We start from the raw sequence: 26,429 nt of genomic DNA on the forward strand, positions 1-26,429 counted from the left end.
TTAAGCAGTCTTCTCTCCCCACACACACACTACGTTTCCCAAACGTGTTGTAATGACAGGTCTCGAACACAAGATGGCAGAAGAGCGCTATTTGCTTTACAATATTTCGTAAGTAAATATGGCATAAAAGAATCATTTTAAGCCGAAAGTATATATGTTCATGATACAAGATCTCTGTAAAGTTTCCCCCAAAACAGTTGCACTTGTAAACATTCACTTGAAGTATAACCTTTAAAAAAAACAAAACAAAGCTCATCCCTTCTATGAACCAATACTTATGCAACTTGGTGTATAAAAAGAGTAAATCAGGTCTGAGATTTTTTCAGAATGATATTTTATTGTTTACATATAACTGTTACATAAAGGTTATCTTCAAACTTGGTTTAAAAAAAATAATAATCCTAAATGCCCAAGTGCCAGAGAAGCTTGCTGAGCGTTTTACAGTAGGTATTGAACTCTGGCTCATGTAATAATGGCACAAATAGTTATTAAGGCACTATGATGACTGAAGGCCTCTCTAGTCACATTAGATAGATTAGGAAAGCAAAAAATATACATCTTTTCTTAGTAATAAAGGCTGCGAAAAGGAAAGCGCACAGATCAGACAAAAGCACAACGGCTTGTTTCTCACATTAAATAAAACGGCTCTGTTCTGGATTCGGGTTAAACTAAGAAGTTCGAGCAGATGAAGGGACACACGGTCCCGGTCTTGTCTGTTACACAATAATTAATATGAATTACAATGACAAAAATAATCTTCCATGCAGCAGTCACTAAGATGAGGCTTAGATTGGCGTTTTAGAAACATTCAGTAGTGGCATTAAACAAGTGTCAGTAGTTTTTTTTTTTAATTCCTTTCTTGCGTCACACATGCAGGCTGTATGGCTTAGCCTTTGTATATTGCACTGTCTTTGAGTAAAAACACAGTGAATCCTCAGTGTGGGATTTCTCCCACAGGAAAAGCAAAAGGGATTTAACATTTAGGCTATTCTGCATGAACACCACAACTAAGAACATATATATCTATCTATCATCAATTCTCCACACTGATTTATACACAAGGCATTGTATTTGATGTATAAATACATATGTACATAGAGTTCAGGTATTTCCACCATGCTAGCACCTCCACCAGCAGTAGCATGTTAGAAATTGAGGAAAGGCTCCCAGTGTGCCTGGATAAGACCAGTATCGGGAGGAGGCAGAGGTTATCCTGGTGAAGTGCAGACCTCGCTCGTTCCTGGAGTCGGCTTCAAGTGGTGAGTGTTTACCTCATTCGCAGCACATCAGGCGGACAGGGTGGCCAGAGAGGGGAAGGTTGGAGCGCTCGGCCACAGCGCGCCTCGCTGCCTCCTCGCTGGGGAAGGTGACTAGCGCCTCCCCGCTCCGCTGGCCACTCAGGTTATACAAGACGAGCACGGAGTCCGCCTGGAGCTAGGAAAGAATTAAACGCACAAATATATCCGGTCACACTGAGCTTATATTGTGTAGGTTAGAGATTTAAACCACAAAAGCTTGATTTCGGTTCAGAAACTGCAACCCTGGTCATAGAAAGAAAGAAAAATACGAGCATAAAGCGACCCACAGGAAGTTAGATTTGCTGTTCGGAACATTTTCAAAACAAAGCTCTATCCTATGGAGAGAATGATAAAGCAGTTTGGGTTAGTGAGGATGGCAAAGATCCAGTTAAAAATCCCAGAACAGAAAGAAAGGCTGATGTCACTGCCTCTACAAAGCGTCCGAACCCGAGAGCAGGGCTGTCGATCAGATATCAGAGTGTACAGAGGAATTAGTCGTACTCGGGGTTAGACATCAGGAGAAAGTCAAGAAAGGAAAGTATGAAGACGGCTGGAAAACCTGTAAAATCAGGAAAATCCACGGCTTCTGAACTCCAGTCATAACCGGTAGCTCTGCACAGCTTGAAGCTTTCACTGCTGTTCAAACACCTCATCTGAAATGACCGGCGAATGTTTAAGCCTGTAAATGCACGTGTTGGGATGGGACGAGGGAAATCTTCAAGCTGTGCAGGGCTGGAGGTCCGGATGACTGGAGTTAAGTAAGCCCTGATTTAGTCCATGCACATCTGGAGCTATGGGAGGCCTTACCTGGAGGAGCGCCCCCTACAGGCAGAGCCACTCTTTGGGCTGGACCAGAGCACGGGCCTGATCGCTCATTCCCATCACACTGCTGTAGTCCTCAGGAGCGTACTACAGCACAACAGCCCATAGTCAGTGGCACAGCCTCATCACACACACCCCACTACATCATGGCCAATCAGTTAATACAATTGTGCAGTACTTTTAATCCTGAATCCGCCCCCTACTACACACATTTACTAGTGAACTTAGTTTGTCCAAAACCCCAATATCAAAAATAAACACTGTTTAAAAAATAAAAAGAACCACACAAAGATAAATATCAACATTTAAACTGGTAATTTGTCTAGAACTAGCTTCAAACACAAACTTTACCTTAGGACAAGATAATTAATATGAATAGGAAAAAAAATACTGACGAACATCTGGTTGTCGATCATTTCTTTTCGCACCAAATTCATCTTGATAAATCTGAATCAGATGATTTCGGCAGTTTATGGTATTCGGAACAGAATAAGTGAGCATCATCTTATCTTTCTGAGGAGGAAGATGCTTATTATGACTGTGCACATTCTTCCTTCTCCTATAGAAATGAGCGATGATCCGTTCTAGCATTAGAAACACCACATGCTAGTGAATTAGCTTCCTAACTGTGAAGGAAAACTACACAGATCAGTTTAATCTCTGTTCAAGTAATTGGTGGTGTAATTTTTTTTTTTGGTCGTCAGCTTGCGATTCTGCCTGGGAGGAAAAAAATAATAATAAATCACAGACAAAAAAAAAAAAAGTCACACTTCCTGAAATAGATCCTGAAAAATCAAATCTTTTCCACAGAAGCACAGCAAAACTAAATCTAAACACACATGCACACACAAAACTCAATTTCCGCTTCCAACTGAGCCACACGTACATAAGTATGGAGAGAAAAAAGGAACAAAAAAAAAATCCCACCCAAAGGAAACATTCTTCCCAAAGACACACACACACACACACACACACACAAGCTCCATCTGAGCAGCTAAAAGCACATATTTGGAGGGTGAGCGGGCAGCGTTTCATTTCAGTGGTTCAGCCAGGTGTCAAAAGCTGTATTCACTTTTTCCCCCCCAATTGTGATCTCTGGCTCTTGGATAGCCGAGACCCGAGCAGAGAGCAGTTTGTTCCACAGCGTGCGCTAGCTCTGAACACACCCTCACCTTTTAGCTTAGGTCTTGGGAATGAAACTAATGTGGCACATCAGTTCCATTTACTTTCACCCTGCTACGTTACCAGGATGAAAAAGCACACAAACACCACAATCCCAACATAAAAGCACCAGCCAGTTATTTCCCCCTCAAAATCAACCCCCTTGTCCACCCTGCTCCTTACGGCTGAAGTTCATACCATCAGTTGAAGACTCCGCCTACTTCGATGTCAGCCAATAAGAAGAAGGAAAGAAGCAAAAAATGGACACGGCAATGGAGCGTTAATTAATATGACCCGTATGTAGAAGAGATTTTATGCATACAAAATATGCTCACCTCGCTCTGTATTTCAGATATCTGGCTACAAATTAATGCCACAAAGTTGAATAGAGATGATAAATAAATAAATAAATAAATAAATAAATAAATAAATAAATAATGCTCACTGGACAAAAACTACTTGTAACCTCCAACAGGTTGAGCATCTGGATAAATATAATGCGGCATAAAAGCAGATTTTCTTGACATGAAGCACAACAGCTAAGCAGAACGATTACGCAGTTGTTCATGATTTATTTCATTCATTTGATTTACTGTGGGATTGTTTAACAGTGGGTGAGGAGAGACACAGGCTATAAACTAGCCGAGTGGATGTGATGATTAGAGAACTGATGCTTTAATCACAAAGATCACATCCTGTTTTCATCTCAGATTCCCACTGTTCTGACTCTACAGTACTGATATAGAATAGAGTAATGATTTATAATCTCTCTATTCAGCTTCACGCTGAGGACCACGGGTTCCCTTTTCGAAGTGGGTTCCACTCTATGTTTCTTTCTAACGTCGTCTCAAATTTTTTCCCTTTCCTCTGGCTGGTAGATCTTTATAAATCTTCTTGTGAAAAATGTTTGTTATTAAATCTCTACACAATGACTAAAAATGATCACAAACACGAGGATTAAGAACGACTTTAATCAAGTATTAGGGCAGAAATGCGGCTATTTTTTGTCCAGTGAGCTTAATTGGGAACCATATACACTGCCTACACTGTATCTGTTACAGTTAGGTGTATGTAATAAACTGGAAAATATAGAATTAACACTTTTGCTAAATAAAAAGTACAGCGGAACCTCGGTATATGAATGTAATCCGTTCTGGAGACGAGTTCTTAAGGCGAAAATTTGTATTACGAATCTAATTTTCCCATAAGAAATAACGTGAATGCAAATAATCCGTTCCAGCCACCCAAAAATATTAGCAATATTCCCAATACGAAGCTGTATGGCTGCTTACAAAGAACTGAACCAAACCAAGCATTCCATGTCAAGGGTCCTCACAGGAAGTCGTGCCACCAAGCTTGGGCTAAAAATAAAACAGACCACCCACACCACCGATCTCTCAACAATAAAACACCCGAAAAATCACCTAGCTTTTGAACACATGCCGAAGGCAACATTGGTATCGTGGGTTGACTCTTTTGAGCCAGCTTTCACCGACTAAAAACAAAATTCATGAAATCCGTAAACTTGCTTTGGATTGGATTCACTTGGCTTTCCACTGACACCAAGTTTGCTCGGACGTATGCACAACTTAGCCAGCATTCGGTTCGGTTCATTCATATGGCAAAAATGCTTCGTATGCCGATGCAAATTTCTTGCAAAATTGTAATTATTAAAGCAAAAAATTCATAAGGGAGGGCATTCATATGCCGAGGTTCCACTGTAAAATTCAGTGAATATACAAGCATTATATCTGTACATCTTTTCTATAAGTGCATGCGTGTATAAGAAAGGCAGCATCATTGAGAGGACAAACAAGCTGCACAGCTTAACTCTGTATATGTCAGTGTGTGACCATTATTTTGCGATCATGCTATGCTAAAAGCCTCTTACCTGGTAACCCTGGAAGAAGCTGAGGATGTCTTTAACCCCAGCGTTATAAGGCAGTCCCTGCATGCGCACCAGAGCACCGTGCTGAGGCAGAGTCGCAGGAGCAAGCTGAGCTGCTATCGAGCCTGGAGGTGCCGCAAAGTAACTCATTGTGGATGGGGACACTGGAGGACTGAGAGCAAAAGAACGCGAGAGGGTAAAAATTTATAGGTAACGACAAACAGGTTTCACTGAAATATCAATATAGTGAAAGATCTATACACACGACTGAATATTGGCTTATAAATAAATCTGTTTCTAAACTGAATAAATAACGGATTTATACTGATACTCAGTATTAAGCTAATCTTTTCAGACTCCATCGTACAAGTCATGGCATTTCCCATTCTTCTGTGTCATGGGAAAAGTAGTATGAGCTGATACCTGGGGTAATACGCAGTGTAGTTCATGTTCATGTTCATATACAGCTGGGGCTGAGGGGAATAGTATGCAAGTGCTGGAGCAGGGCTGTGTGTAGGGGCCTGTGGAGTTCTCGGAGTGGCCAGCAGGGGGGGCTGATACAGGGCTGCCTCGGTGGAAAGCATAGCAGCTGGAGCTGGAAATGCGGCGTAGGTCGGTGGTGAGAGGCCTGAGGGGACGGGGAGGAAACAGAGTGTTTGTGAGTGATGGTAAAACTGTCACAGAGCTCATTACGGCAACGCAGAATGTAGCAAGTAAATGAAGCATGACACCAAAACCTAGCCCATGAGGGGGGAAAACAAAGCAGGTTGGTAAGTGAGACACCTGTGCTATAGTTAAAAGTGTGTCCTTCAGTAGGTCAAAAAGATACTCAACACATATTTATATGCAAACAGCCAACGGTGGCATGCAGGAAGGGCCTGCTCACCACCTATGGGGTGTGTACACACACTTACAGAACAAGTGAAGGTCATGTACATTACACCGTTCCCTCTTCCAACCCAGGAACCATAACCAGTCCCTCCTGTCATGCAGCTTGTGAATATAAAGGCCAACTCGGTCTGTCTCTCTGATGACGTTAATTAGGAATCAACTCTGAACAAAGCAGGGAGCTTCTACTATTGCTTTAAGCCCAGGACTTTAAATCTTGCACCTTTCAGCAGGACCATACGTGCTCACATTGCTAGCTACAAGATAAACTGAAATCTAATCTTTAAAGTCCGTGCTGATAGGCGTTAAGGACAATCTAACACTGGGACCTGCCGAACAGGCTGTGTGTGTTGCTCAGACAAAAGTGTACATCGGGACAGAGTGCTGCGATCAAAGGCTAACTCGAGAAGTCGTACAGGACGTCCCATTATTATACACCATAGCTTTCTTTGCAAGAAGACAATACCCGAGAGCCTAGTGACAATGAAGGGAACAGCAGCAAACGCACGAACTTGTTTTATTTTTAAATCCCAACCACCATACTGCCAAGGAGGAGCACACTGAATACACGTATACTTTATGAACTTGCTATTCAGCTGTTCATCAGATATTCTGTTATGATAATTTGGTATCAGTATAAATTTCTCCAAATCCTGGAAACAGCTCTCTCATCAAATACACCACTAGTACTCTGGTAACTGCCCATATTCAGACAATGATCAGATTATTATGGTTCATGCAAACATTTTCTAACCACTACACAATCTAGGGGAAGAGGGGATTGCTACCATGTTTACTCAAACTATTACAAGTTCATCTACTGATGCTGAAACTAAAACCCGAAGTTGAACACTAGGACACTTCCCAAACCAGCTTCACTAATCATCATTCCAAAGCCCCAAACAAATCTCCCTTGTTCTGTGTTTTAAATAAATGGACATTCACGGTTAATTGATTAGTTAATCAAAAGCACAGGCAATGTACTTACAGGGCAGTTTGCATGGAGGAGGGGACAAGCCACTACGGTTCAGAGTCCCTCCCATCAGCACAAAGCTCATCTCTTCAGTGGAGCACTGGAACACCTCTACATAACGATCCTTCATCATCTTCTTGTGACACTTCTGTGCCACCATAAAGGCACGATCAGATGCTTTCATCTGAATGAAAGCATCACCGGATGGACGACCCTTCGAAACGAACGGAAAGGTGACGGGTTAAAAAGCGCTTAGCTGTAACATTGAATTCCTGACTGGAGTTTAACATTGAAAGTTCACAAGAATGACAGTTTCCTTCTCAGTCAGGAGATAGAAGTAATGAATAAATCCACTAGGCTTAAATTGAGCTTTAAAACCATAGAATATGCAGTTTAGGTACCAAATCTTCAATAAATAAATAAATAAAAAGGAAAGGATAATATTAAAATAATAATTAATACAAGTCAAAATTATAAGACAGTATAATTAACAAAAAAATATATATAAAGAAGGGATATATAGTGAAAACAATATTACCTATATTTGCCATTTTTGGGAAACAAATCTGAAATACTCTGTACATTAGATTCAAGACAGGTACAGCCACAAAAATGTGGTTTTGAATATTTAAAAGCATTACAAGTAATCAGAAAATATCCTGAAAGGTAAAAACCTGAGATGTCATCTCTATTGTTCAAAATTTCTGTAAAAATTTGCATTAGTTATACAAGATCAAGCATCATCATTTCCTCTCACCTGCTGATTGAGCACCATATGAACACCGTGGGGTTTAATGTCTATGGTGTGCTCTCCCATAAACTCCAGGATGTCCTCGATGGTGGCAGTGTACGGCAAACCACGCAGCCGCACACAGTCCCTCGTGCTGCCGGTGGTGATGAAGGGAGGAGCAGCCAGCACAGGAACAGGAAGCATGGAAGGAGGAGGAGGAAGTGTCGATATCAGTGGAGTGGACATGTAACGGTTCAGCACCTGAGACACAAAAAACATGTTATAACCAAAATGAATAACCAGTAATTGTCAGAAAAGAGAAAAAAAAAAAAAAAGCACGAGAGCTCTAGATGAATTCTTGCTGCGCTGACCTGCTGGACCTCTGCAGCTGTACTGCGGAACAGCTCGATGTACCGCTTCCCTAGAATCTGTTTATGCTTTTTCAGAGCGTTCTGGGCATATTCCTCACAGGCAAACAGCACAAAGGCATCCCCCGTGGGCCTTCCATCAGGATACTTAACGAAGAGCAGCCCCTCTGTGCCATCTGTCACAGGGCTCTCGGGGCCCAGGAAGCCCAGCACATCCTGTTGTGTGGCAGTAAAAGGCAGACCCCGCATGCGGATGATCACCTGATTCTCCTTAGACAGGAACTGTGCCACCTCGTTCGATGTGCCTGAGCAAGAAGGAAAAGAAGGAAAGCAGGAGTTTAGTCATTGCTGGAAGATGCACCAAACTGACCAATCCAAAAAACAAAGTATGAAACTGAGAGGATCAAGGCATTGACCCTTTTGGTCTCCAGGTTTGATTTGACGTCTGTGCAGCACTTCTAGCATTTTGGATACAACAAGATTATGAGATCAGGAAAAAAATGGGCAAAAACTGACCAAACAAACTGAATATTACACATACATTCCTTGGAGGATCTAAAACCTGGCAAGAGGACATAAAAGACGATGGAATTGAAGTGCATATGTTCATATCACTGCCAGAAAGAAGAATTGGCGCACTTTTGAAGTGATATAAAATCACCAATTGCTCCTGTGAATGCTAATGAACAAAATGTCTTTTTGCCATCAGACTTCTTTTGCAAACCTTTGAATTGAACTCTACATCCAAGACCTGGAATTTTACTAAAAACAAATACGATACAAGCTGGATAGTTTCCTAAAAGTACAAGTACAGTGTGTATGTGTGACAGAACAAGTATAGATCCATTGAGAGGCTGCACTTAAAAAAGAAAAGTGTGCATGTGCTAGGGATCTACTTTCTCCTCTCTCACACACACACACACACACACACACACACACACACACACACCAATATCTCGGCCTGCCACTGGCTCTTTACACCCTGCGTGTGAGAGGGCAGAGTCGGTCTTTTCAGTGACCGCTGCTCGTGCTCCGTCTCAGGGGAAGCCGCACTCTCTAAGGCACAGGTGGGGGCGGCTAGGACACGAGAGTAGAGTTTCCTCCTGAAACTGCATGGCGTGAGTCAGCACGGGCACATGGCTCACAAAAGAGCCTTTCATTCATCCCAAACAGGAAAGAGAGGCTGCATCAGAGGGAAGTTCTTTCTGTAAATGCGAGCGTGTCTATCGTTTGGGTGTGTGCGCGTCTCATCCGTAATTGAAGACTTCCAAAACACATTACCAGCCACTCGATAAAAGCAACTTACCTCCAGCAATCTTTAGAAACTCCTCTCCAGTTGCTTTATACACCTGAAACAGAAAAGGAAAAAAAAAATATATCAACCTGTGGGCAAGAGTGTGTATAGAGCTGGGTGAGGGTGTGAAGAACACACAGTTAAGCTGCGTAAGGATGTAATTACATGCACTTTGCAACCACAAAAATGACCACAAATATTTACAAGTAAAGTGACTAGAAACACTAGTGTATTATTAGTGACTTATAACAACGCTTATATTCATGACCTCATAGTGAAGTTTTTGTTCCATGCAGGGCAAGGAAAAACGAAATAAAGAAACCATTTTTAAGTAGCCGTTCGTATTATAACTCTAACACAAAGTGTAGCCATTATTACTTGACAGAAGTAACATATACCACATACACAGGTTTTGAATATCTTTGATCGATTTTGTTGTAGCAGGAGATCTGATGCAGTGGGAGACTGGAGAGGGAAGCAGCTCACCTCAATGTATCTACTGCCCATGTGGTGTTTGTGTCGCTCCAGCGCCATGTCTCTGTGTTCGGAGTTTATAAAGCGCACCAGGGCCTCTCCATTCCTGCGACCCTGAGCATTCAAACACAGTGCTACGCCACCTCTGACACACACACACACACACACACACACACACACACACACACACACACACACACACACACACACACACACACACACGGACACTGTAGCTCTCACTGAATCTAGAAGTGATTGGAGTTAAACCCTACAACTTTAAAATCATGCTCTTACTTGGCAATGTTAAGGCCCTTAAAGAAGCGAGCGATGTCCTGGTCTGAAGATTGCCATGGCAACCCCCGGGCTCTGATCACGGTCTCGCTGTCCACGGCTTCTGTCTTACTGCTGCGGGACAGAAAGTGAAGACGGTTTTCTATACGGCTTCAGATCATTCCTGTTATGATGCTTTTATTTTATCCGGGCACTTGAATGTTTTCTCATCTCTTCTCAACACTTCTAACGCTACCTCATCAGCTCACAAACAAGCCCAGAGTGAGTTAATCCTCCAGGGCCAGGGTGAGGAAATGCTACTTTAGCAACATACTGTACTCACCAAGCTCCAGATTCAAGCTTGTGCTTCACCGTCTCAAACGAGGAAAATTCGTGACCTGGATAACGTGAGAGGAGGTGATTAAGAAACGACGAGAGGTCACGACTGAGCTAAATACAAGTTAAAATGCTTAATAAATTGAATCAAAACTCCATGCAACAGACCATGGGCCATATAAAACAGGTGTGTGTGTGTGTGTGTGTGTGTGTGTGTGTGTGAGAGAGAGAGAGAGAGAGAGAGGAAACAGCCCTACTTAAAGATGATACCCTTTTACAAAAGAAAAAGAGCATAAAGAACAAAGGCTCCCTTAAAAGTTATGGAAAATATGATATAATGCAAAAGGTATCACTTTTTTTTGCAATTATGCATTTATTCTGCTGTGTTTGCACAAAGGGACATACACAGGCTAGATTATTGCTCGCATCAGTAGCAAAAAAAGCAATAAATGTTCTTCTTTACAGACTAGGACAGAGATCATCTCTAAGGTCATAGGCTAATTTCAACTACGTACAATCACTTGACCTATGATGATCTTGTTGCCACGGCGACATTTTAAAAAGCAAAACTGTTTTTAACCATACATCCTCTTCTTATGCCGCACATTTTCGCTGAGAGCAGATGTTGAACAAAAGTGTATTAATAACATTATTGGTGTAGATACAATTAACTGCTCTCGGTGGTGCCTTTCTATTAGAGTGTATCAAACTGAATACTGACGCAAAAAAGCAGCAGGCCAAAATGTTTGCCATGTCTGGCGTCAACATTTAACACTATAGAGGTTAATTGCAGTGAGACTGTATAGACAATAGAAGAGGACTAATAGCAAACACTGGACTGACTGTATGGCTCAGCCAGGATGTGCTGGATGATCATCACCATGCTCTTCAGCTCCCTCACTCCAGCCCTCTGCTCGCTTACCGCTGGAAGGCACAAATCTGACGGCACGGGTTAAGGAACGAACGGCACGGAGGTCAGGAACCGTATCTTCAGACAGCAATAAGCAACTTTGCAGTAAGGATACATTCGAGCATCGAGGGAAGGGTGAGCTCTTTCACTGGACCGGCGTTGGGACAGCATTTGTGAAACTCTCTTTTTAAATCCACAAATGAGTAAAAGCAATCTGGCAGGACCAAATTCTATAGGGGAAAACGCATTCATTAGTCACTCTGAACAAGAACACACTTGATGGTGCAAGAAAGCACAAAAACGTTTTCAGTAAATCATGCTGCTGCTGAGAAGGTTACAGAACATAACTTGCAGGTTCATTTTTAAAACTGAACATGACATTAAGTCAGGATATGGCCAGGAAATGAGTAAGCAAACTCACACATCTGCAAATAATTTCCATCTAAATACCCACAAATACCACATTTTGTTTGAGAACTGTTTTTTTCTCTCTTTTTTTTTTTTAATACTACCGTTCTGTATTACTCATATACCGTGTTGTTTTCCTGTCTGATACACCTTCTTTTCTGTAAAATAAAGCTCTCCTCTCTGTATATGGCCATGTTTATCCTCTTAGTTTCCATTGCACGTTATAAACGATCGTCACTCACCTTTTTGGATGCCTCAGGGTGAAGGGCCTGTCGGATGAGGAGGGGTCCGTCCACACACAGCGTGTAGGAGCTTCTGCCCAGAGCTTTAAGTTCTGCTGATACGGCCTGCTGGTACTGCACACCAGTAAAGCACAAGAACAGCAGCAGACAGGAAAGAAAGTGTTTATTTATTCATTTATTCACTTATCTTGTGTACATACAGTATGCAATACAGTTAGCACTCAAGGGTAAGTACAAGGTAGTGATAAAGCTGGTAAGAACCATTCGATGCAAAAACAACAAGAATCTACCAAGATGATGCTACCAACATTTTTATCTTCTATTTATTCTATTATTATTTATAGTTAAAGCTGTGACCCAAAGAGCTTTTTAACAGGCAGAGGGTGGGAACAAAAATGAAATGAACTTAATCTAAACTGCACCACAGCCACCTGCCTCTTGATCATGTGACCATCCATCTTTATCACACACACACCTGATTCTTTTACGCAACAGGTGAACTGAACAGACCTGACCACATGAAATCAGACTGCATGGTTCAGTAGGGAGTGGTTGATGCTTACTGACATTAAAACAGTACTTCATAATTACCGCTCCTGTTATTGAGGACACCTGCCCTAGTCATCCAATTAGGTTATTAAAAATAATTGTAGATTATGAAGAATTGGAACGAGACGAGATTTCATGAATGAAATAATAAAATGCATCTCTGGAGTTTCTTTGGTGTTTAATGGCAATAACAAATTTCTAAGGTTTAATGCAATACTGTTTTTGTTTTGCTCAAATAAAAGTAAAATGCTAAAACAAAATGTTCATCATTACAATTTTTCCTGCTTCTTTTCCACTCTCCTGGCCTCTGTAGCCAAGTCCCAAATACTGCATTATGCAAATTTGAGAGTGAGATTGCATGATGTGGGGAGGAGAAATAACTGATACTAATCTGATACTAAGCCATTTGAGATTCAGAATTATCAAAAAGTTCCTGCTACAGGAGGAAGTGGGGATCAGTCAGTGAGGGAACATTAAAGACTTGATGGAGCCTCCTCGTGATCTGTTGCATTACAGAAAATATTCAATTCAATTCATTTTGTATAGCGCCTTTTACAATGAACATTGCCTAAAAGCAGCTTTACAAAAGAAAAGAAACTGAGAAAGGGGAGAGAAAAAAATGAAAATAAAAAATAACTAAATAACTAGAAAAATAAATTATTAAATTAAATTATTGAATTCAATTATTCAATCCTTGATTTATTTTATTCCTAATGAGCAAGCCTGTGGCGAAGGTGGCAAGGAAAAACTCCCTGGGATGATATGAGGAAGAAACCTTGAGAGGAACCAGGCTCAGAAGGGAACCCATCCTCATTTGGGTGACACCATCATAGTATAAAACACAAACACAAAATATATCATAACGGATCACCAGTGCCAGCGTTTACAATATCCATAGCTGTAAAACAAACAAACAAATTGTTTATTGAATCTTTAAATAATTAATTTGTTAATTAACCTATTTGTCCAGATAAACTGGAAAGTTTGAACATGATGAAAAATAATTGTCTCAGCTCAAGTGTATTAACAGGTGAGAAAGTGTTTAGACAGGCCTCCTGTCACTCATTTTGTAGACGCACTTTATCCTAGGGGTGGAGCTTCTTGAACGTGAACCGGTTGGCTCAAATAGTAAAAATAAATAAATCATAATAACAACAACAACAACAACAACAACAACCCCACCTACTTAGACTCGTTAATACAGCCAAGTACAATCAAAAACTCATGCAAATAAATTGTAGCTAAAATAAAATCATCATCATCAAGCTACTCTATTTTTTATTCCCCTAGCTAATGAAAAGCCCCAATGTCCGAGAAACGTTATAATATCTGTGAAGTTGTGGTTTCGGTGTTTCTTGGTTTCTTTCTTAGAAACACTGCTAAGTGTTACGTAGTCAACTCTTCAAGAGTGTTTTCACATAAGCGGTTGACTCGAAGCCTCGTTAGTTTCCACCCTTGGTGTGGTTTGTTCAGGCAGAACACATGGACCACCATCCACTAAGTCAAACCAGTCTGAGAGCATCTGTGCAAAGGATCTCCATCTGATTCTGTGCGAAATCTAGAGAAGCTCAATCGTGGTATTTTGGGGTGAGAACAAAACAGTATTTTTATTCTGACCTGTGTAAACTGAGCTGAAATGCAAGCTTGGATCTCTAAACAAAAAAAACAAAACAAAAAATATGCCGAATGTGATGTGCATTACATTAAACTAGACACTTGTATATAATTCACATCATGCCTCACAAAATATTTGACCTTGTACTTATGATCACATCACACAAGCAGGATGTTAATACCCGGTCTTTTAACCGCCTACCATTTAACACTATGGGCTGAGAAGCAAAACATGTCCTACGTCTTCATAACTCCTTGCACCCTCCGTGGTGGTTCATGTGTTTTCAGTAAGCATTAATGTGTCACAAGGTACCAAAAAGGTTAACTGCTTCAAGATACACACGATCTCACACACACACACAAACCCGTTGCTGACATGACTTTTAGTGGATTGTGTGTACGTTTGACAGAAAGCCAAAACAAAAGACATGAAACCAGCTTAGCAATGGTGACAAAGCTCTACATGTTTCTTCATCATGTCATCTGCAACCGTGTTTGGTGATTTTAAATCGGCCGTTTAGTGAACACACAAAACCAGCAAATAACATGGTTCACTGCAAATATATACATCCACACACAGCTATAAGGACTGTGTGTCATGCATGGCCAATATTCACATCTAAGAGAAGGCTTTGTGAGGAAAAATTGTGTGAACACATGTTGAAGCGCGTTTCACACACACACACACACGATCAACTGCCAGAGGACTGTTACAAACCAAAAAAGAGACATAGGCATCGAAACTATCCATATTTCATCATCTGATCAGACAGACACTATTAAAATGCAAACCCTGATGTTTAATGAAGATCTCTTTTTGGTCTCTTCATAAAAATTAAGCTGTATAAACGTTGTACATCTTGCTGTAGTGTTTTTCTCCAAACCCAGATAGAACATGGTTGTTATTAGGTTCTATATGCCGGCCAAATCGCCATCTAGAATAAGCACAGGATTGATCCAATTGGCCAGTCAATAGCCACAATCTATGGAGACCTGATGCCTCAGTAAGCTGAAGAAAAGAGCGGTAAAATGTTCTACATGTGGTCTGGGTTAGAAACATCTACACATTTTTATATCGAAATATCCAAAAGTCTACAGCACAGCAGGAGGCTAGTATTGTTGCCGTGAAACAATGTTCACGATAAATATTACTGACCTTATCTAACCACATGCAATGTTTTTAATAAACTAAAAGGATGGAAGGTCAGCAGACTTAACTGACTATAATTGAGGTGTTTGCAGATACAGATATTATATATGTTCTCGTTTAATATTTGCATGAATAATGAAAGATCAAGGAAAAAACGTCTTGGATTTCGAACAGTAAAAAAATACAGTGAACTTACTCGAGTACACATTGCGTAGCGTATGATTCTAACATTGTTCTAAGAAGCTCAAAATGTCTTAAGCTCTAGCTTTCTAGTCTGATTAAGAGGTTATCTTTTAAAATCAAACAGTATTTGATGCTACAAGCACAAAAACATTCAATATTTGGCTAGTGATGAAAAATGTATCAGAATGCTGATCATATAAATGTGAAATAACCTTAAAGCGTAGGCAGTGTTGAGCTGGAAATGCAGTCTGCAGATTTTTGTTGAATGTCAAACCTTTGCGGCATATCATTTTCTCCAGACAGAACTTTATAATACTAAGGATCATGACTTTTCGAGGGATACGTTTTAAATTTGGTAATTCATTCCATAATGTGGTGTTAGCAATAGTGGCTTAATGAAATAAGCTATATGCTATAGGAGTTCTGCACCGGAGTTCCTGACAATTAACAAGCGACATGTTTGAAGTCTGATCCACCCAAAGGAACTATGAAGTTTTACTAGATTTCTGCTTACAGGCAAACTCCATTATCCTACTTAAAAACATTTACCAAAACCCTGACCTGAACCTCTAATCAACCCTTTCTGCCGAAACAGTACAGAGTGCTGAGATGACAGTGCTGGACATGAGTCAGACTCGTGAACATTGTTAAAAACATCACAATGACTAACAAGTGTGTTGTTGCAGAAGCTTAAGCTTTTTAAGCGTCGACTCGTCAGTTTGGAGCAATTTTAACCCAAGACTGAATTTAGTAACATTGCGAGTGCTGTCCCTGCTCCAGGCAATCATCATTTTACCGATTGTTTGGAGTGTCTGAGCGCTTGAAAGCATGACGACGTAGACAAGGTGGAGAGATCCTTCAGGGGTGGAGTGCTAATCTGACAAACAGTGGCATTTCGTAACATGTCCATGCCTAAGGGTGTGCTTAAGCAGCAGGCTGAAACAATCAAATCTGATTGCGACGATTTTTAAAAGCATGATCGACGAGTTCAGACAAGATACTGTACGGGCTGGTTTGGTTGACACAACCCATTAACATCAGCCAAAACTGACATTCACGTTCCAAACATATCGCATCCAAATTTTAGACAATTATCAGAAGACAAAAACATTTTTTTTTTAACCAAAACCAGTTATCCTTCCACTTAAAACGATTCTTCCCGGCTGACTGACAGCACTACAATACTCAGATGTCGTAGAGCTCTTAAGTAAGGTCTTCCAGGAAAGAGCTTCCATCATAATGACGGAAAAAAAACACAACGCCGTGTTTGCTTACTGCCACAGTCACAGCCATCAGGCCCCACCTTGCATAAATCACTAGCCGGATTAACTCCTGCCCTGCAAAAAGGTTTGACAGAAATAAGTGCCACTCCCTGGTCTTACCTCAGAGCCAAAACAAGCCAGAGACAGACAAAAACACAGCTGAAGCTGAGCAACAGAGGGCCACATGCAGCGATGTTAAACCATCACACGACTCCTCAATGGCACACATTTCAACTCCACTCTACACACATCAAAGTACAGCACTCGTTCCACACAGGTCAGCCTTTTGTTCCCTCTTTATTTGGGTGGTGAAAAGAACCTGTGCGACTAAAAGGACGTGGATAAGATGATGCTTTCACAATTTCTGAAGCAGCCATGCCATCAGTGAGACTAAGGAACTTGAAGTGATCTTTAGCCCTTCCCCTGAGGCCTTATTTAACATTTGATGTGTGCATACATGTCGCTCAGGAAAGGAAGATAAAGCAATGGGAGGGTCTAACAGAGATGAAGAGTTTAAAGCGACACGATCCCATACAAACACCTACCTTATCGCTATATTCATTTCTAATTCAAACACATTAAAGCCCATTTAATCTTTACACTATTTACATGTTTGATTTAATAGTGGCTCCACCTTTCCTTTTAGAAAAGCCGGCTTTTATAACACAATTTAAGCAGATATGATTCAGCAGTCTAAATGAACTGGAATTAACCAAGACAATCCTTATTACGCTTCAGCTTCTTGTCTTTTATTAAAAAAGAAAGAAATATTTTGATTTGGTGATGTATTTTTTCCAAGCCATGATAATAAATTAGGGTGGCACTAATGAGGCCATGGGAGTGGTGCCTTGCCCTATTACAGGAGCAGACATGCTGTTACCAGCCCAGACCCAAGCCCAACAACTCACCTCTTCCTCACCCACTATGTTCTCCTTGCTCCCTGAAAAACCTGTCTCTCTTTTTCTTTTTTTCCTGCACTTGCACCAACACGTGCGTGCACACACACACACACACACACACACACACACACACACACACACACAGCATCAGCTCAAACCAATAGAGACAGTGTCAAAAGGCAGGTGCAGAGCTAGTCGAGCACAAAAGCGCCTCCGGGCATAACACTCACTACCTCTGTACTGAATCCAAACCTGGAGCTGGAGAAGATCTGCATATTAAAAAAAAATGTGCTGATTCTGACCTACCGCAGCAGGTTACTAATATACACCTGAGTATTTAAGAGGCTTGTAAAGTTAGCTAAAGGTGGCTGAAGGACATAGCTACTTTAGGGAAATACTTAAACTGCTGTAGTTAGAAAAAAAAAGAAAAGACAGCTGTCTACCATCAGCCAGGCCTTTTTTAAACATGTTGGAATAATCACCATTATATTCACCCTCGTTATCTAAGCGTCTTTGTAATCGTAGCGTTGCTATTGTCGATAAATAATTTAACACTTATTTATTGTAATAGTTGTATTTAAAGAGAGTTTAGGTAAGAATTCATTATATTTAACATTCTTAATAGATAACTGCACTCAGAAGTCACTCACCCCTAACATAAAGGTCTGATACCAATGAGGTGTGTAAAGTGGAGTAGTAAACGGTCACTAAAAAGCTCTCGGATCAATAGTTCACCCGAGACAACGGCCTAAATCCCGAGGAGTCTCAGGCAAAGGTTGTATTATTTGGAGAGACGTAACCTAGCAGTGCATTTGTACGACTATTTCCCGATGAGGTATGCAAGGAGAAATTGATTTTACTGGTTAATCTTTACAGGGCCTTCTGGTGACAAAACTGCATTGGAAGTCAGATATTAAAAGGTCTGGCGGAACGAAAGCTGATACAAAATAAAGAGGAAAAAAGGGATTTCGAAACAGATCGCAAGTCTGGGTATAAGCATGGTATAAGCATTTATATTGCTGAGGCTAGACAAGATACTTGAGAGAATGAAAAAGGTGAATAAGTGAAATACACACAGCATAACAAAAAGCAACCAAAATTATTTTTGCATTCGTGTTTTTTTACAAAGAAAAGAAAGAAAAGCTGAGGACGCAAGAAAGACTTGATTTGTTCAAGAGGCTCAGTCCGAGTAAAACTAAACGAGGAACAATGGAGCTCTAAATGTCCCAATTATTTTAATCAGTGGATTTAATACCAACGGTCTTCCACTCCAGTTACCAACACCACCTAGAATCCAATCCAGATAGCACTACAGTTCTGTTTGCAGGACTAGTAATGACTGGTTTCAGTTATGAAATAGGAGGGGGTGGGGACAGATCAACTGACTGCAAACAAATTCTTCGGGAAGGCAGGTTGAGAAACACGTTTGGCAACATATGGCTTTTGTCAAAACATTCCCATGCACGCCATAACAAACTAGAAACTGTACATATCGTGGATTTTTAAAACACGTATGCCGTGGATATAGCTGGAGACAATAACCCTGTACACGTCTCCCTTTCTCTGACCCGTTAGTGCATCCCCAGAACATCCCCCCAAGCCAATGACATTTACTGCAGCCAGGGAGGAGCGTTCCCAAGTAAACATTCCGTCTTACAGGTGTCAGCAGAGCTCATTGGGATAAAACATGACCAGGCCTGCAGATTTCCACTGCAGCCAAGAGCCTCCCTGCCCAGCTCCCAAAGTTTACCCACATACATTCAATTCAGATAAAACTGCAGACTATGTGAATGCATCAACTACAAAACACAATACAGTTCATTTTGGACTGAAGTGCACTGTTATGAGTCACCAAATCTGCCACGTGTTTGCAAGACGCGTTAATCTGTCCTAATCTAAAACAACCAAAACAAATAAGCAAAATGGTGGCAAGATTTTCACTTACAAAACATCAGTAAGGTCCATTATGACTCGAAACACGATATCATTCGAACACATTTTTAATTCCTTATTATATTTCCAAATGAAGCAAGATGTACTTAGATTAACCAGTAGAATTTGACAGGGGTGTGTAAAAATGTCAGCTTTGTTTGTAATACACAAGCCAGGCAACACTTTGCATATTGAGATGAGTTTATAGAAAAACAAGAACTTAACTTAATGGTTAAAACATGACGTTGACAAGGACTATCTTGACCAAGTTTAATTACATAAGGCTCATTTAAATATTGCAACCACACTACATAGGCAAATATTACAATAACAATCAACAGACCTAGACATGAACTGAAAGTTATATCCTAGTCAGTTCTAGCTGCTGTCTCTAAAGAAAGAGCAGTCGTAAATAAGAATAGTGTAGTCTCGTCATTACACCTCCACAATGCAGAAGACAAATCCTAAAATTCACACAGCAGACACTCTTAGGACAACAACAGTGTTTCAGTGTCTTGCCATTTTTAAAGCCTCAGATTTGTTTCTCAAGTGTACTTCTTAAAATGTCATCTGAAATCCCCTTCCTGGAATTTAGGCTGACCGTTTGGCCTGGTCCTGAAGCTGGTGCTCGGATGATTTCTTTCACTTCATCAATCCATCCTTATAGGTTTTTTAATAAAGAAATACTGCATGCACTGCGTCCTAGTTTTTCTATTTAGTTACTTTGACCATACCAGAAAATAATTCAAGCATTAAAGGAAAACAGGAAGCGTATAATAAATAGGCTTGGAAGAAATTTCCTCCAGCATGAAAGTGTATGAAGAGACTTGAATTTATTGCCGTGCGCATGCGCACACATTCACCGACAGGAAATCTTGGGTCATTTGTTTCATATGTCTGCCTTATAAGTTCACATATAAAATTCAGTTTTCTGGAATCGGACCGATAATGTAGCATCTCGTAAAAGGACTGGTCGTGGTTGGAGATGAGTGAGGTCGGAAAGTGAGATTAATTTCTGAACCAGAAAGGTTGGGAAAAGCGCATGCGCAGAGTGGTGCTGAAAAACACAGGTAATCAATTATGTGGAAATGCTGTTCACCTGCTGAAGAACCGTGTCCAGAGGCTCGGCTTTACAAAGTTCGTCCACACTCAATCCTGTCTCCTCTTTACACTGATCTGTTAATTCCAAAGTGTCTGGTTTTATCAGGCGCTGCTGAAGTTTCCCCACCTGTTCAAGAGACAAAAAACAGAAAGAGCTTTTTCACAGCATTGCATTACGAAGATGAGGTCAAGCAAGCTAGTCTACCTCAGACAGCATTAATGTGACCATAAAATGGCCTACACCATCCACACTGACATTATTCAGGTTAAGGAATAAGGCTCTCGACTGAAAACAGTAATTTTGTAAAGGTGTGTGTGTGTGTGTGTGTGTGTGTGTGTAGTAGAGCTGCAAAGCAGTTAAGCGCTATCTGACCCGCAGGGTGACTGACCTCATGGCGCTGACATGCTACCACAAAAGGCACGCTTTCTCCTGTTTCGCTTTTAAATTTTATTCCAGGGAATATATCCTACATAGGCCCATTATTGCCTAATGTGCACGTGTTAAGAGACTGACGCCAATACATAAGAGGTATAACCGTAGAAAGCGTACCTCGTTGACGAATGTCAGCTGTCAAGGTGGAATGGCTTTTAAACTAAAACAGTAAGCATGTACAGTACAGCCTGGGTGGGTAAAGTTAGGGGGGAAAGAGAGCCTTAGAACGAGTGAAAAGGTCCGTACCTTTTTCTCATGTAGATCCACAATTTGCCACACCAACAGAATTATTTCCCTCTCATCCGACCCCAGTTTACCCCCATTTGCACCAGCTGTTGCCCCAAAGAATACCACCAGAGTATCACTGTGCGAAGCCATCAGGGACCACAAGGGTAAAAACTACAATTAAGAGCAAAGACCAAATAAAAACAAAACAAAACAAAACAAAAAAAAGGGTAACACGACAGTTCACCTTTCTCCGAGTGATAAAGAGAAGCAAACAAAAGAGCTGGAAATTCAATAATGGTACAGACGAAGTGGGGAAAGAAGATTAAGACTATTTTAGAGAAGGACGCGGCAGAAAATGCGGCCGAGGACTCTACCTGCTCGAGTGTGCTCTATCCAGAGTTACTGGTTTGACTGGTAAAGAAGGGTGGACAAAATTTTTAGTTTCTCTCACGCTAACCCCATAACAAGCCCTCCAGCCTTTTCTCACTATACCTGTTTTTTTACTTACCTGCCTTTGGCTCGGCCTCCTAACTCGAAGTCAATCTCCCAGGAGAGATCGGTGATTGGCTGATTCCGAAAGGTGAGGGAGGAGCCAAAAGGCATAACACCTTATGTAACCCAATATGATTGGTCTGTTATGAAAAGAGGAAGTGGTTGCAGATAAGAAGCCTTTTCCGGCGTCAGCTCACCTTTATAGTGGCCGAGTCCTGCATGTCTTTGTAGTCACTATGTCAGTGAGCTATGTCCGGGTGAATTATTGACTTTCTGCACACTATCTAGTGCACTACTTATCAAACATGGAGGATAATTGGGATTCAATCAGGAAACGTTCCCACCTCTCTCTTTCTCTCTCGGGAGAGAAGTTAAATATGAATTTATATATATATATATATATATATATATATATATATATATATATATATATATATATATATATATATATATATACATATACAGAACTATGGCAGTGATGGTTTTAAGACACACACACACACACATCTATCTATCTATCTATCTATCTATCTATCTATCTATCTATCTATCTATCTATCTATCTATCTATCATTCTCTCTCTCTCTCTCTCTCGCTCTCTCTCTCTCTCTCTCTCTCTCTCTCTCTCTCTCTATATATATATATATATATATATATATATATCTGTGTGTGTGTGTGTGTGTGTGTGTGTATCCTGACACCTTTCTATCAGAACCAGCATTAACTTCTTCGGCAAACTGAGCAACAGTAGCTCGTCTGTTAGATCGGATCACACGGGCCAGCCTTCACTCCCCTGTGCATCAGTGAGCCTTGGCCGTCCATGACCCTGTCGCCGGTTCACCACTGTTCCTTCCTTGGACCACTTTTGATAGATACTGACCATTGCAGACTGGGAACACCCCACAAGAGCTGCAGTTTTGGATATGCTCTGATCCACTGGTCTAGCCATCACAATTTAGCCCTTGTTAAACTCGCTCAAATCCTTACGCTTGCTCATTTTTCCTGCTTCTAACACATCAACTTTCAGGACAAAATGTTCACTTGCTGCCTAATATATCCCACCCACTAACAGGTGCCATGATGAGGAGATCATCAGTCCTATTCAATTCACTTGTCAGTGCTCATAATGTTATGCCTGATCAGTGTATATATGTGTGTGTGTGTGTGTGTCCATATATACGTATGTCCATGCTCATGTGGAAAAAATGGTGTAAAAGGAACATAGCTCTTGATAGCTGGTGACAAAGATATACAGTTGGGTTGGATTCTGAGTGACATGACAAACGTACCTTTACTTCAGAGTTTACATACAAAACACAATTCCATATTGATTCAATTCCGGTTTCCGCTGGAAAAACCTGTTACCACGTGGTGTAAATATTACCACATTATTATTGCCTTTTTTAAGTCGAAAATTTGTTTATTTGTATCTGTTAAATCATGTTTAAGCTTATTCATATAGCACATTTCATGTACAATTCAAAGTGCTTTACATAACTGAACACAGAATGAAAGAACATGAGAAGGAAATGAAAGACATGCAAATCAATTTAAAAGAACTGCAACATACTTAGGTGCCATTCGTACTGGAATTGTGTGTTAAGGTTGGATTTTTTTTTTTTTTAAATGGCTAAATATGTCTATGCTTTAAGGCAGGTTCAAAATGAGAAGCTCTCATAGGCTTGATTACTTGTTAAAAATCATTTTAGATAGGTAGACCCGAAAAATGATATTGAAATAAACGGTTTCTGTTCTCTTTTTTATATTTCATACGTATGCCAGGAAATAGAATAATTCAAAAGTGAAGGAAAATGGAGTCATAATTGGACATCAGGATGAGAACAGGATTTCAGGAACTGAGCAGCATGGGTTTCTGAATAGACACTTCATAAAGATTGGCATGAAAATGACAACGAAAATGTAATGAAAATGAAATATTTTGCATAGCGGAGTGGCATGCAAGTTTGAGGCAGGCTCTGACTACACATACCCTGTTCATGAGGAATATGTGAGTTTGATTATTATTATTACAGACAAATAAATAGTAATAGTGGAAACATACATTGCATTTTACACCTTGAAATTCTCTCAAATGAAGATATTTGATATTAACATATTTTTAAAAAGTTGTACAATGTTCATTTTTCTCTAATCCTGTACATTTTATTGTCTTCACTCCTCTAACACAACCAGTGAAGGGATGTTAATTAGCTGATTCATTTTCATTGAAACAGGGTTGGGATCATTTACCCTAATCCAGGGATGTCCGTGTGGGTGCAGATTTTCATTCCAATCAAGCAGAAGACACACCTGATTCCACCTGCTTAATCAACTCACCTTGGCTTTCAATAGACTCAGGTGTGGCTTCTTCTCGGTTGGAATAAAAACCTGCACCTACGCCGGCCCTTTGCGGATATGATTGGGCGCCCCTGCCCTAATCCTCTGTTCACTTACTCATTCTCCCATGATAGAAGACAATTACTCCCATGCTGATGATAATTACTACTGAGCAAACACTACACGCAAACAGTAACTAAGCTTGTAGTTCATTTTCCTTTTTGCCCATTAGTTATAGCCTGATAATTAGTGGTAGGTAATATAAAGTAGTATAAGGATCTAATCATATTTCAGTATGAAATGTTAGAATCTCCTATTAAAATCAAGGTGACATTTTTAACTACAACTTTCCTGCAGCCATCATGTGTGAGCATGCTAATAATTGTATTCGTGGCATTATGTAATTTAGATTTGTTTTATGAGCTATAACTAGAATAAGGTATATACAGATGTGTATATACATATACATACTGGTTATAACTCTCTAATCAGCTACACTTTAGTAATGCGATCAGTTCTTTCATAAAAAAAAAAAGAAAATGCCTTTTAGTCATTCGATTATAATTTTTTATCCACAGAAAATGGCTAACGGTTAAGAGAGCGAGTACACGAGGGAGAGTGGGACAGGGAACAACAGACCCAGATGTAAACATCTCTTAATCACAGCCATTAGAATCGCTTAGCTACAATTTTATTCTTTGTGATTGTTTCAAACTCTGTTGCCAGAGAATTTTTCTTCATGTCGCTGTATGATACTGTATATAGAGGCTCTATCAGTCTCACACACAGGTTGCTCTACTGGTTTCTCAACAGTCTTCTTAATAAGCGCTCTCGTTGTCTGGAAAGTGCATCATAACCCAGGGAATACCCTGCTTCTCAGTAATCAGATCTTCTTCTTCTTCAAATCGTACTTCAGTCTTCATTTTTGATTTATTTCTTCTTTTAGTGCAGATATTAGACAAGTGAGATAGAGAGAGAGAGAGAGAGAGAGAGAGAGGGGTGTGTGTGAAAAATAACGACGTAAGAAAATAATCGTGTGTAAAAGACTGGGGTAAATTCTGTTAAATGCAATTAAGTAAATAATTAAGTGTAAATTATTAAAAATAACCGTAACTAATAAGAAACCTGATGACTATCACATTTTTCATAGCATATAAAAACAGTACAGTGGCTGTTCCTGAGTTGTAACCATCAATCATTCCATCCATTCCATTCAGTTAACAACATGCTCTTATCCAGTGGCTTTTATACTGGGGTCTGTGAATCGTATAGCCGGAGGAACTTACTTTAAATTTAACACCAACACAATATTCATCATGAAACCTTCACAAACGTGAAGTCCTAAACCTTATCATCATCATCATTATCATCCTGAAAATGAAAACAAAATCATCAGCCCGAGAGTACATGAGAGGGGACTAATATGCTTCACCTCTTATTGCTTCTTTGGCTAATAATGGTGGCTTAGCTAGAAAGCAGAATGGTTGAACACAAAATAAATCTCCACAAAGACCACAACGACAAAAGATTTCTCTTGCCCCCAAAAAATTCAGTTTCTATAGCAGCAGCAACACAAATGTGTGACAAATCAGTCACCATTTCCTCTTTTCTCACACACATGCACATATGTTGCAACACAAAAGAGAAGTTCTCCTAGTAGACATGGCACACAAGCAGTCTGACTTGAAAATTGCTGGTGAAGCACTTTATGATCATCTACATTAAGAGGAAAAACATGAATCATAAAGACAAAAAAAGAGCTTATCCAGGAATTTTGCCTTTTTTTTTTTGGACACAAGAATCAATAGTCTTTCAATTAAATGGTTCGATGTATTAAATCTTCTGTTCTGGACTCGTTCTGGATTGAAATAATAGTAAGGATATCTTTCCGAAGAAGAAATAATTAAGATATATTTAATAAGATGATAGACAATATTTATTCTATATTTATTCAAGAAGAAATAATTAAGATATATTTAATAAGATGATAAAGACAATATTTATTCAAGATTTTATGATTTTATTTGTCATGTAAACATTTATATACAGTATACAACAATGAAATAAAAACCTGGACTAGTCCTTGTTAGACTGTGCATATAAATATACAAAATGTAAAAAGAAAACTACAGGAAAAAAAAAAAGAATGAATCAACATATAAGAAGAAATAAGTATATAAAATATAT

The 26,429-nt window shown here is 40.0% G+C and overlaps 1 protein-coding gene across 6 annotated transcripts; it reads right to left on the reverse strand.

Moving 5' to 3' along the window:
- Positions 1-657: 657 nt before the first annotated feature.
- On the reverse strand, positions 658-21,932 carry esrp2 (epithelial splicing regulatory protein 2). 6 transcript variants are annotated; one of them, XR_009203789.1, is made up of 17 exons: positions 21,432-21,781; positions 20,751-20,879; positions 12,063-12,176; positions 11,528-11,642; positions 11,346-11,441; positions 10,510-10,564; positions 10,191-10,301; positions 9,909-10,041; positions 9,435-9,477; positions 8,132-8,433; positions 7,788-8,021; positions 7,046-7,244; positions 5,593-5,797; positions 5,173-5,341; positions 3,480-3,498; positions 2,106-2,207; positions 658-1,434 (listed from the first exon to the last, which is right to left on the reverse strand). XR_009203789.1 is itself a non-coding variant. In XM_058381642.1 (17 exons), the coding sequence occupies exons 2-16, from the start codon at positions 21,561-21,563 to the stop codon at positions 2,121-2,123; spliced, it is 2,124 nt and encodes a 707-aa protein (XP_058237625.1). In that variant the 5' UTR covers positions 21,564-21,584; positions 21,788-21,932; the 3' UTR covers positions 658-1,434; positions 2,106-2,120. The 6 variants fall into 6 exon arrangements, 2 of the variants coding, with proteins under 2 accessions (XP_058237625.1, XP_058237624.1); XR_009203791.1 differs by having other exon boundaries at positions 3,480-3,501; XM_058381642.1 differs by lacking the exon at positions 3,480-3,498 and adding an exon at positions 21,788-21,932 and having other exon boundaries at positions 21,432-21,584.
- Positions 21,933-26,429: the final 4,497 nt, after the last annotated feature.

Source organism: Hemibagrus wyckioides, linkage group LG27 (assembly GCF_019097595.1).
Source record: "Hemibagrus wyckioides isolate EC202008001 linkage group LG27, SWU_Hwy_1.0, whole genome shotgun sequence".
NCBI classification, from domain to species: Eukaryota; Metazoa; Chordata; class Actinopteri; order Siluriformes; family Bagridae; genus Hemibagrus; species Hemibagrus wyckioides.

Bases quoted from the DNA above. Each gene is read 5' to 3' on its own strand.
- esrp2 (XM_058381642.1), bottom strand. From the start codon at position 21,563: ATGGCTTCGCACAGTGATACTCTGGTGGTATTCTTTGGGGCAACAGCT. The intron at 10,302-10,509 runs GTGAGTACAGTA...TCTGTCCCGCAG, and splicing joins AAGCTTGAATCTGGAGCTTG to CAGTAAGACAGAAGCCGTGG. The intron at 5,798-7,045 runs GTAAGTACATTG...CCGTCCCCTCAG, and splicing joins TCCTCCATGCAAACTGCCCT to GCCTCTCACCACCGACCTAC.